Source organism: Mastigoproctus giganteus, chromosome 7 (assembly GCF_048544385.1).
Source record: "Mastigoproctus giganteus isolate SK-2022 chromosome 7, ASM4854438v1, whole genome shotgun sequence".
Taxonomy (NCBI): Eukaryota; Metazoa; Arthropoda; class Arachnida; order Uropygi; family Thelyphonidae; genus Mastigoproctus; species Mastigoproctus giganteus.
In genome coordinates, this window is record NC_143581.1 from 150,830,771 (window position 1) to 150,843,133 (window position 12,363).

Sequence of the window (12,363 nt, forward strand, 5' to 3'; positions counted from 1 at the left end):
TTCTCTGCTCCCACCTCTGTCCAAACCAGATGGTTCTATTGTCTCTTCAGCCAAGGATAAAGCTGACCTGCTAGCATCCCATTTTTCTTCCAGCTCATGTATTAATGATCTTGGTAAAACACCTCCCACCATTCCCAACACACTCCATTCAATGCCTCCTGTGGTCTTCCGTCAAAAGGATATCAGAAGGATTTTGATGAATCTCGATGCTAAGAAAGCTCCAGGTCCTGATGGTATTTCTCCACTTGTTCTCAAAACCTGTGCTCCTGAACTTACACCTATTCTTTGGCGCCTTTTTTCACTTTCTTATTCTAAAGGTGTTTTTCCTTCTGCTTGGAAATTTGCTCATATCCAGCCAGTTCCTAAAAAGGGTGACAAATCCCTCCCATCCAATTATCGTCCCATTGCAATTACTTCTACTCTTTCTAAAGTAATGGAGAAATCAATTAACTGCCAACTCTTAAACTACCTAGAAACCTTCCGTCTGATCAACGATCACTAGTATGGATTCCATCAGTGTCGATTCACTGGTGATATTCTGGCTTATGTTACCCATTTATGGACTAATTCAATGGAAGGGTTCAGTGAAACACAAGTAGTTGCTCTTGACATCTCAAAGGGTTTTGATCGTGTTTGGCATAAAGGTCTTCTAAACAAGCTTCCATCTTATCGTTTGCCAACTGTTTTTAGTAATTGGTTATCCAGTTTTCTCTCTGATCGCTCACTGAGGGTGATGGTTGATGGCTCTCTGTCTTCTAACTTCTCCACTAATGCCAGTGTCCCCCAAGGTTCAGTTCTTTCCCCCACTCTTTTCCTCTTGTATATCAATGACCTTCTTCCATTGACTGGAAATCCTATCCATAGTTTTGCCGATGATAGCACATTGCATTCAACTTTCCATTTTGACAAACCTTGTCCTGCTCAATCAGCTTCAACCTCTCGAAAATCTGCTAGCAATTCCCTAAATGCTGATCTTCACGTAATTCTCCAGTGGGGCAAAGATAACTTAGTTGATTTCAACCCTTCTAAAACTCAGTCTTGTCTTATATCTCGCAAAAAGGATTCTTCTGCTCCTATGCTTATCTTTAGTGACACTCCAATTTCTAGGCAAAAGGATATATCTCTTTTGGGGATTACCCTGACTTCTAATCTCTCTTGGCACAAGCACATTACAAATATTGCTTCCTCTGCATCTAAAAAACTTGGTTTTCTCTTTCGCTCTCAGCGTTACTTTTCTTCCAAACAGCTGCTCACTCTGTATAAATCGCAAATCCGCCCTGCCATGGAATATTGTTCCCACATCTGGGGTGGTGCCCCCAAAACCTCTCTCAGGCTTCTTGATTCCATTCAGAAGAGGGCAGTTAGGTTAATTAATGATTCATCTCTAACAGAGTCTCTCCACTCGCTGTCTCATAGACGTACTGTTTCTGCTGCATGCCTCTTCTACAGATACTTCCATGGGCACTGTTCTTCTGAATTAGCTTCTATAATTCCCGCTCTCTCTTTCAAAATAGTCCGAACACGTGCCGCCACCAGCCAACATCCATTTACTGTCCAACTTCAAACCCACAGAACCAACTTTTCATCTTCCTCATTTATTCATTCAACTGCCGTTTTCTGGAACAACCTTGCTTCATATGTATTTCCTGAAAATTACAATCTACAGAAGTTCAAGTCCAATGTCAACAAATATCTTCTTTCGTCTTCTCAATCTCCAACCCAAGCACGGTACTAAGTACTATAGGTTTTAATACCTCTCGTGTTTGGGGTTCACATAAAAAAAAAAAAAAAAAAATTATATATAATTTTTTCTCTAAGTCAGTAGGCCCCAAACTTTATCGGTTCACAGCAACCTTAATGGATCGGTAATTTTTTCACAGCACACCTAGGCCAAAAGAAATACATAAAAGTTCCGTTTATTGAGTAGTTAGGTCCAAACAACTTAATAAGTAGGCGCCTCTATAGCCAGGTGGGAAGGAGCAGCAATGCGCTTCTTGATTAGACCGGGGTTCGAGCCCGTCACCACCAAATACGGAGGATGCGGAAAGGTCAGGGAATGACCACCGGATATCCCAGAGCAATATGGCCTTAGTTGCTAATGCTCCTAAAAACCAAATAACATAACTTAATAAGTAATGTTGAAACTGTGAACTACCCCAAGCTAGTAGTTTGTGCGGTGTCCAACAAATGTCGAGTATCGCTGTTTCCCTCGAAATTTTAAAATATCCCACGGCACCCCTATGCTTTGCTGTGGCACTCTGCGGTGCTGCACAGTTTTGGAACCGCTATCCTAAGTTAAAAAAAATTTAAATTTCAAAGAGCCATTGAAGGTCACCATGTATATGTACATCTTGATAACAGGCCTTGATTTTCAATGATTATAATGAACGAATTAACGTGTGTGTGTGTATATATATACACACACACACTGATGAGCCAAAACATTATGATCACCTACCCAATATGGTGTTGGTCCTCCAAGTGCAGCCAAAACAGCTCACACCTGGTGAGGCTTGGATGCGACAAGATTTCTAAGTGTCTTGTGGTATCTGGTACCAACACGTAACCAGCAGATCCTTTAACTGCTGTAAGGTCCATGGTTGAGATGCCGCAGATCGGAATTGCAGTTCCAACACAAGCCACAGATGCTTGATGGGATTGATGTATGGAGGAATTTGGAGGCGGGGAAATACCTGGAAGTCTTTCTCATGTTCCGCGAACATGTCACACTATTGCAGTGTGACATGCCACATTATCCTGCTGACAGACAGCACCGTCAGAGGGGAAGACCGTTGCCATGAAAGGGTGTACCTGGTCAGCAATGATATTTAGGTAGGTGGTAGACATCACTGCCCAGCACATGGATGACTGGACCCAGGGTATCCCAGCAGAACAACGCATGACGCCACCAGCTTGTTTTCATTCCAGTGTGCATCCAGGCACCATCACTTCCCCAGGTAAATGACACACGTATCCAGCCATCCACATGGTGCAACAGGAAACGTGTTTCTTTGGACCAGACGACCTTCTTCCAATCACTCAAGGTCCAGTTTTGATACTCGCATGCCCGTTATAGGCACTGTCGCCGGTGAACCGTGGTTAGCATGCGTACTCGGAGTGGCCTACGGCTATGCAGCCCTATTTTCAGCAGGGTTCAATGTACTGTGTGTTGCGACACATTACTCCCATCACCAGCATTCCAATTACTGGCGAGTTGCACCACAGCTGCCCTTCTGTTGCCACGTACCATCCGGGAGAGCCGTCGTACACCTCGAGCATCGATGAGCTGTGGTCGTCCAACACATTCGTGGGATTTCCGTCCTCGGACCACTTTCGGTGGTTACTAACCATGGCTGACCCTGAGCACCCCTAACAGCCATGATGTTTCAGATATGCTCTGAATCAGTCATTTGGCCATTACAATTTGCCCTTTGTCAAACTCGCTTAAGTCCGCTGCCTTTCCCATCTGAAGAACAAGAGTAACACTGATTAATGGAGCTCAGTGTCAGGTGTTTTCTATACCATGTCCCGACCCATGCACGCAGGGTATTTCACCTGCAGTTGCATAATGACTCGATGGTCATAATATTTTGACTCATCGGTGTATATGTGCATGCAGGAACATATGTGGATATACACGGTGATGATTTGGGCCTGCATGAGCAGTCAGCGTGTGGAGTAAATCATGTTTATACTTTATATACATCTTTTGCCAAGGATTATAAGAAATCCTTGGCAAAAGATGCTAAGAAAAACAGCAAGGATTTCTTTACTTATATAAACTCTAAAAGGAAGGGGAAGAATCTGATTGGTCCACTTGATATCGATGGATCGACTGTTGATGATCCTGCCCAGATAGCAAACAAACTGAATGAGTATTTTTGCATCTACATTCACACACGAGGAGTCATTAAGGTTTGGAAATGGCAGAAGGTTATCAAATTGTAGCAGGATACTTAATGATTTTGTAATGATTGAGAGCAAAGTGGAGGAGAAATTTTTGAAGTTAAACATAAGAAAAACACCTGGGGTGGATGGGATCTATCCAGTTATATTAAAGGAGGCGGCAAAGCAACTAAGCAAACCCTTGGCCATAATTATGAGAGCATCTTTGGACTCGGGAGGTTCCCACGGACTGGAGATGTGCAAATGTATCCCCAATTCACAAAGAGGGATCGAAGGGTGACACGAGTAATTACAGACCAGTTAGGTTAACTTCTGTTCCAGATAAAATAATGGAGTCACTGGTTAAAGATGCATTGCAGGATCATCTAGACAAGACTGCAGCAATAATTCAGACACAGCATGGGTTTGTTAAGGGAAAGTCTTGTCAGACAAATTTGATAGGATATTATGATGTGGTTACAAAGGAACTGGATGCAAAAAATAATTTTGATATCATATATTTTAATTTCAGCAAAGCTTTTGACACTGTTGCGCATGAAAGACTATTGTACAAATTGGAGAAGAATGGTATTAAGGGTAAGTTGCTACAATGGATAAAAGGATAGTTAAGTGGGAGAAGACAGGGGTGGTAATCAATGGGTGCTTCTCTTTGTGGACTAATGTTATTAGTGGAGTCCCACAGGGTTCGGCGTTGGGTCCACTGTTGTTTTGTATATTTATCAATGATATTGATGAAGGCATATCAGGCTTAATGTCGAAGTTTGCAGATGATGCAAAGGTTGGCAGGGTTGTTAATGACAGTAATGGCAGTGTGCTACTGCAACAGGATCTAGATAATTTGGGCAGATGGGCTAAGAAGTGGCAACTGAAATTTAACCTTGACAAATGCAAAGTACTGCATATGGGTAGAAGTAACCCCAGAGAAACGTACCAACTGTGTGGCACAAAATGAAAAAGACCTGGGAGTAATTGTGCAGTCAGATATGAAGTTTTCTGAACAATGCAGACAGGCTGCCAGGGCAGGTCATGGGGTTTTGTCAATGATATATAGGAATTTTGCTAGCAGGGAAAAGGAGGTGATTGTCCCTCTGTATAAGGCAATGGTCAGGACATGCCTTGAGTACTGCGTACAGGTCTGGAGGCCTCATTTTAGGAAGGATGTAGATTTACTTGAGTGTGTACAGAAAAGGGCAACAAGATTGGTGAGGGGAATGAAGGGATCCTCTTACCAAGAGAGGCTTAAGTTCTGCAAATTGCAGTGGCTGGAGACTAGGCACCTTGCACGGTGATGTGATTGAGGTATATAAGACCTTGAATGGGTTGAGCACGCTGAATTCTGATTGGATCCTTCCACTTGTTCAGATTACGAACCTAAGAGGGCATAAATTCAAATTAAGAAATGACAGATGTAGAATAGATGTGCAGAAATTTGCCTTTAGCCAGTGGGTTGGTAATTTCTGGAAGAAACTTCCAACTGTTGTTGTGGAAGTTGATAGGTTAAATCAGGGGTGGGCAACAGCCGGCCCGCGACGATGTTGAATCCAGCCCCCTCGTTAAATGCATAAATATAGAAAATCCATACCTGACTACACTCGCCGTAAACGTTCGGCTTAATTCAGTTTAATCGGGAATCGCGGCCAGGACAAAAGTAACCAAGTGATTCTACGCAGCGTCAAAGAGTTATTTCCTAATTATTATTGTAGCATCGATCGAACAAAGTTCCTTTGGGTTTGACTTCTTATTGAAAAAAAATAATATTGGTGTGAGATATTTTATGTTTTATGCCTTTTCTAATTATTACAATTTTTAATTTAATATAATTTATAGCCCATAAAATGAGCCAATTAAAAAAAAAAGAAAAATTGATGCCGAATGCCGCATTTTCAATGATAATTGGACATTCAGATATTTTTTTTAAAAATACTTTAATAATTTGGTAATTCAAGTAATATAACAGGTTCTGTTTTTTTATTAAATCGTTCAATCTATTCCGGCCCGCATCATGATGCGAAAATTTCATTCGGCCTGCTGACAAGAAAAGTTGCCCACCCCTGGGTTAAATAAATTTAAGGAGGTACTGGACAGGCATTTGGAGGGAATGGTGTGTTTTTATTTATTTATTATTTTTTTTTTTTTTGGCTGATGCTGCATAAGCTCATACACATGCTTTTTTGCATCACATGCCACTACTACTACTATTTTGTAGTTTGAATGATCAAACAACCATATTTTGGCTTGCAGGGGAATACTTTTGTGCATTATGTAAAAGCAGTTTTTATTATACTGCATTGTGGATTAATTACAGTAGAACCCGGATAAGAAATTCTTACATAAGAAGTTTTCCCCTGTACTGTTCATAGTAAACCACCGAAGTAAGTGAAATGGCATCATTTTTGATATACATGTATCTCATATTGGTTTTTTTTTTTTTTTTTTTTTTTTTTTTGTTAGTTATTGGCGCATCGGCTTCTGTGGCCATAATGCACCTCCCAAAGTTTTTTGCATTTTACTCTCATCCAAGCCTGAGGTGGGATTCGAACCTGCGACCTTTAGGTTGCCAGGCAGGCACTTTACCCACCTGGCTAGCCCGGTCGGCATCTCATATTGGGAATGCCTTCACAACAAGTTGACCTGATATTGCACTACCTCTAATAAGCAATGGAGGAGACTAATGTTACTTATTCTTGGCAGGTGTCATCACCCCTGGGTGATGGTATCTGCCGAGAATACATTGGCGAAGTGTTGCCTATTTGAGAATCCATTCTCAAAGCATTGCTTATTCTAGGTAGTTCAATATCAAGCATTACATTGCAGCTCTGGTTTGTACTATCTAGGTAGTTCAATATCGAGGCAACTGTGAAGACATTCATGAGATATAACTAAAACAATGCCATTTCACCTACTTTGGCAATTTGCTATGAACTAAAATGATGATATGCACCACCTTGTTCGATTAGTGAATTTTGAGCGCTGAAACCTTTTCAGTATAAACATTTTGATATAATGGAAGTGACATATTGCGATTGTTTTCATAGATATCCATAATTGGATGTGTCAACCATGTTAAGTTCTGATGGTTGTGAACAGTTCTGAATTACTTAATGGATTGTTGCTCTTATTGTAATTGTGACCTTTTAAGGTATGTTGAAACTCCAAAGGAGCTCATTCTTCCAAATTGATAATGAGTTTAATAAACAATGTTAAGCAATTAAAAATCCTCAGTTTAAAAATGTTTCCCATAGGCAGAGTAAAATATTTATAAATTCTAAAATAGTATTTAAAAATCATCTTTACTTATGTATGTAAAGATGATTTTTACAATATTTACTTATCTTTTCATTTTTATTTGTGTAGTTAATATTTCATACCCTTAGGTCATTTTACCTTCCAAGAAGTTTTCCAGCATAAGAATAAGAAGTTCTAAACCTTCAGTCACTTGGAAAACTTCTTATCCCTGTTCTACTGTATATTGAATTTAGCATTTGGGTTACCACACATTCTAACCCCTCATTGGGGGTCTTCTTCAGTGAATTAAAGGTTAAAGAAACCTTACATACATTCCAAAACTTGAATAAATCAAGATAGGTGATCCTCCATTATAATTTCGCACTGAAATTATAATGGAGGATCACTATATTCAGTTTGCATACCATCGGACTGCATTCTGTATGTAATGGTAGCTTTATCTAAAAGTAAAATGATATTTTCTGTAAATTTTATATACAATGTATACTTTTAATTAATTTTCTTGTCATTAGAGGTCTAATAAAGCTGCAGAACTTAAGGTGTTATTGACTCACAGATTTCTTATGGCTTATTATATAACAATTAATCATATTTAATTTGTAAATTTGAAAATAAAAAAAAGTATTTCCAAATTATTCATTTGGTTATTTTATTTTTTTTTAACAGGCCTCAACCACAAGGTGTGAAAAATTTTAAATCAATCTTGAAAACACTATATCAGCATACTTCAGAGATCATCTCCAAAGAAAGTTCCCTTCCAAATACTCTAAAAGAACTACTACAAAAGTTTGATAATGAACAAATATGGCAACAGTTAGAACTACTGAACAGTTCACTTAAGTCTAATATGATAAATAGAGTTGAGAAAGTACTTGCACAATGCCAGAATGTAGAAACACATTCACTATCTGTAAGCTCAAACAGTACTCATAAGAATTGTGGTACAGAAATACATAAGTCAAAATCTTATAACGATGATGAAGACAGTGGTAATGATAGTGAGGACAGCAATAATCAGAGAAAAATTCCATGCACACTACTAGGAAAAGCTAATATTAATGGAAAAACTACAAAAGCATCAGTTGTTGATGATCAGTTTTTTAAATTGGCTGATATGGAAAATTTTCTTAAGCTTGAAGATGCAAGAGAATCAAAAATGACCAAGGATTTGAGTGATGACGATAGTGACAAATATTCTGATGACGTAAATTTATTTGAAGATATCCCGTCTGAGAATGATGAAATTAATGACATTACTGAATCCATTGATGATACTAATGACATTACTGAATCCATTGATGAAAATGATGACATTTCTGAATCCATTGATGAAAATGATGACATTACTGAATCCATTGATGAAAATGATGACAAAGACTTTCTGAACCTAAAAGATAGAACCTGTAATAAAATAGTTAGAAAGGTAATCTCATTAATTATTTTTATAAAAATCCCCTATTCTATTTGAATAAAACTTAATTACATTTTAACAACTGCAACATAACATAAAATGTTCTTTCAGATATTTATTTCTCATAATTCTAAAATAACTTAGGGCATTCTATGTATTTTGTACCTATTTCAGTTTTTTTGGAAAAAGTTTAACAATTTATAATTGTACATTTTTCAATAACTATCTGTTATTTGCATATAATAGGAGATACAATTACAGAAAAAATCTACATACAATAAACTCCTCTGTAGTAGTTTCAAAAGGACTCACCCCAAAGATCACAGCAGTAGGCCATTTTTCATCAGTATTGTGGAAGATAACATTAATTTTTTTTTTTTTTTGCAGTGTTTATAAAGGAATAGTTTTTGTTATGGTAGAAACCTGCACTTTTAATGTTGCTTGTCTCTTGGAACTTTCAGCCCGTTTTGCTTTAAAAAAATGCAAATTTTTAAAAAGGTTTTATTAAATTAAAACTAAACATATCTTGAGTATTAACTGTAGAAACATGATAATTGTAGTATTAACATAATATAACACTGTCATTGATGAAATTTATTGGTGCCTTAATCCTAGCTGCCAACTCTCCAAATATATGACGTCCGTCTTATTGACTTGATTTGAACCCCTTCTCCATCTCACTGTCATGCTAGAGATAGTACCATAGAATTTCTCAATCATTTTTGCAAAAAAAAAATTTTCTGCACCTTTTATTTTTGCAAAAAATAACAGAAGTTGTGCAGTGGCATCATTACATGATATCTCATATTGTGAATTCCTTCATGAGTTGCCTATCACATTATGCTTCAAATAACGATATAGGCAATTCATTGTGAAGGAATTCACAATATACGATTAACGTAATGATGCCACTGCGCAACTTCGGTTGGTTTACTGTGTATAGAAATAATTCTATCTTTTATGATAGTAAACTCTTTCTTCAGTATGAGGCTTTTTAACCCCAAAATCCTACACATACTTTGCAAAAAAATAGTAAGGCTGCATTAAATTTTTGGAGCTGAGTAGTCAATCACAAGTATAACAACACACACACACTTCAGTGGACTAGTTCAAACTTTTTTTACAACTAAATGTGGTTAATGATTGTATTCTTTGTCAAAATAATTAATTGTAAACTCCTCTGATCTAATGGTCATACTGAATATAAAACAAGAAGTTTTTTTAATTCTTTGAATTTTTTTGTATCAATTCCATTAATGAATACAGCGATGGTAAACATCTGAGAATAGTTTGCTGTAATTATTTAGTTAGCCATGCAGAACTGCCTTTTGGTATTTGTGGTTCTTACCCTTCATTGACAAGCTTACTACATTATATCAAACATATTCAAATACCTCTACATTATATTTATTATTTTGTTGTTTTTAAAGAAACTTGAAAGCATTTCTACAAATTTGGTATCAAAACTACACAACAGTATTCCAATAGTGACTTACTTACAGTATGCACTTTTGATGACATCAATGATTTTGCTAACAGCAAAAGCTGAAGGAAGTATTTCTTAGAAATCCATATTTTAAAAATTTGGATTTTTAAAATATGGATTAGAACACTGAATTCTATTTGAATTATATTTTTTCAAGGCCTATTTTTTGTAGACCCTGTGCACACTGCCTGAAGTTTCTAATGGAATAAGGTGATCCTCTGACCCAGCAATCATACCACCCCCTATTAATTTAAAAAGCAGTAAAAATTAATAAAAGAACTTAAGTCTTTTAAAAAACTAATATAATTAGATTTATTTTTTATTTAAAATAAATTGTTCATTTTCAACTCCTAACTTGCATTACTTGTTGTCTAGAAATATGAACTAAAACATGGTCCTTCTCTGTCAGTAAATTAGTGTAGGCCACCTTCTCTGTCAGTAAATTAGTGTAGGACACCTTCCTTGTCATTCACAATTATAAAAGGCCAGTAAGAGACAAGTGCAGAGAAAAACAATTTGACTCAGTATAAATTTATCATAAGTTGTTTTATATATACAGTAAAAAAAAAATTATTAGTTCAAGTTCACACATATTGTTGAGCTGATTTCAGTACTGATATGATCTAGTGAAGTGTTACAACCTCAAATATTTAATATGCTCAAACAGAAACTGTTTGACTGTGAATAACTTTAGTAAATAGCAGACATAGTTAGGCAACAAACTAACTTCTGTTGCAAATTTCTAAGACATTCCAAAGCATGTTTCCTTATGGCAGTCAAAAGTCTGCTAGCTCAACAGAATTCATATATAACAAGTTGTCCAACTGAGTTATTAAAAGTGTTTAATATTATTTATCCCTGAGTTAGGCATGTGGGGTCAATTCAATCCCAAAAATATTTCGGCAGTTTGTGTGTCATTCACTCCAGCAGTTCCCAACCTTTATGGACTCACTAGCATTAGCATTTAACATTAGTAGAGGCATACGATGCAAGAAAGCAAGCTTATGCAGCATCAGCAAAAAAAAAAAAAAAAAAGCTCCCATTTTACCCCTCAGCTCATTCCAAATACCTGTCCAGCTCAGCCTTCAATTTATTTAGACTATCAACTTCCACGACAAGGGATGGAAGTCTGTTCCACCAACCAACCACCCACTGGCTAAAGGCAAACTTCCGCACATCTAGCCTATAACTGTCTTTCCTCAATTTGAATTTATGCCCTCTCAGGCGATTATTCTGGGCAAGAGGAAGAATCTCATCAGCATTGAGTATGCTCAAACCATTCAAGGCTTTATACACCTCAAACACTGTAATCTGCAAAACTTAAGCCTTTCTTCATACGAGCAACCCTTCGTTCCATTCACTAATCTTGTTGCCCTTCTCTGTACTCGTCCTAACAGCTCTACATCCTTCTTAAAATGAGGCCTCCAGACCTGTATACAGTACTCAAGGTGTGGTCTGGCCATTGCCTTATACAAGGGGATAATCACGTCCTTATCCCTTCTAGAAAAGTTCCTATATATCATTGACAAGACACCATGAGCTACTCTTGCAGACCATCTGCACTGCTCAGAAAACTACATATCTGACTGCACAATTACCCCCAGATCCTTTTCATTCTCTAACACTGTCAGTGTAGTACCACACAGTTGATACATTACTCTGAGGTTACTGCTTCCCATATGTAGTACTTTACATTTGTCAATGTTAAACTTCAGTTTTCCACCTCTCAGTCCATCTGCTCAACTTTTCTAGATCCTGTTGCAGTAGTGTACTGTCATTAGTGTCCTTAACAACTCTGCCAACCTTTGTATCATCTGAAAACTTGGACATTAGGCCTGGTATACCATCATCAGTATCATTTATAAACACAGAAAACAATGATGGACCCAACACTGAACCCTGAGGGACTCCTAAAATCACACATTAGTCCACGATGAGCAGTGTCCATTGATTACCACTCTGTCTTCTCTCACTCAGCCATCCCTTTATCCATAGCAGCAATTTGCCTCCACTGCTGCACTGCTCCAGTCTGTGCAGCAGTCTTCCATGTGCAACAGTATCAAAAGCCTTTCTAAGATCCAAATATATGATATCAAAGTTATTCCCTGCATCCAGTTCCTTTGTGACCACATCATAGTATCCAATCAAATTGGTCAGACAAGACTTCCCCTTAACAAAACCATGCTGTGTCTGAGCTATAACTAAAGTCTTGTCTAGATGATCCTGCAGTGCTTCTTTAACCAGTGCCTCCATTATTTTCCCTGGAACAGAAGTTAAACTAAGTCTATAATTACTTGTTGCCCTTTGATCCTCC

At 37.5% G+C, this 12,363-nt stretch overlaps 1 protein-coding gene across 1 annotated transcript in view; it reads left to right on the forward strand.

Annotated features, from left to right (window-relative positions):
• LOC150083259 (U3 small nucleolar ribonucleoprotein MPP10) overlaps positions 1-12,363 on the forward strand; it is a 184,136-nt gene that overhangs the window by 6,043 nt on the left and 165,730 nt on the right. The window contains exon 2 of the mRNA XM_090378453.1: positions 7,819-8,575. Within this exon, the coding sequence (XP_090234579.1) occupies positions 7,819-8,575 (757 nt within the window). The remainder of the gene's footprint in view (positions 1-7,818; positions 8,576-12,363) is intronic.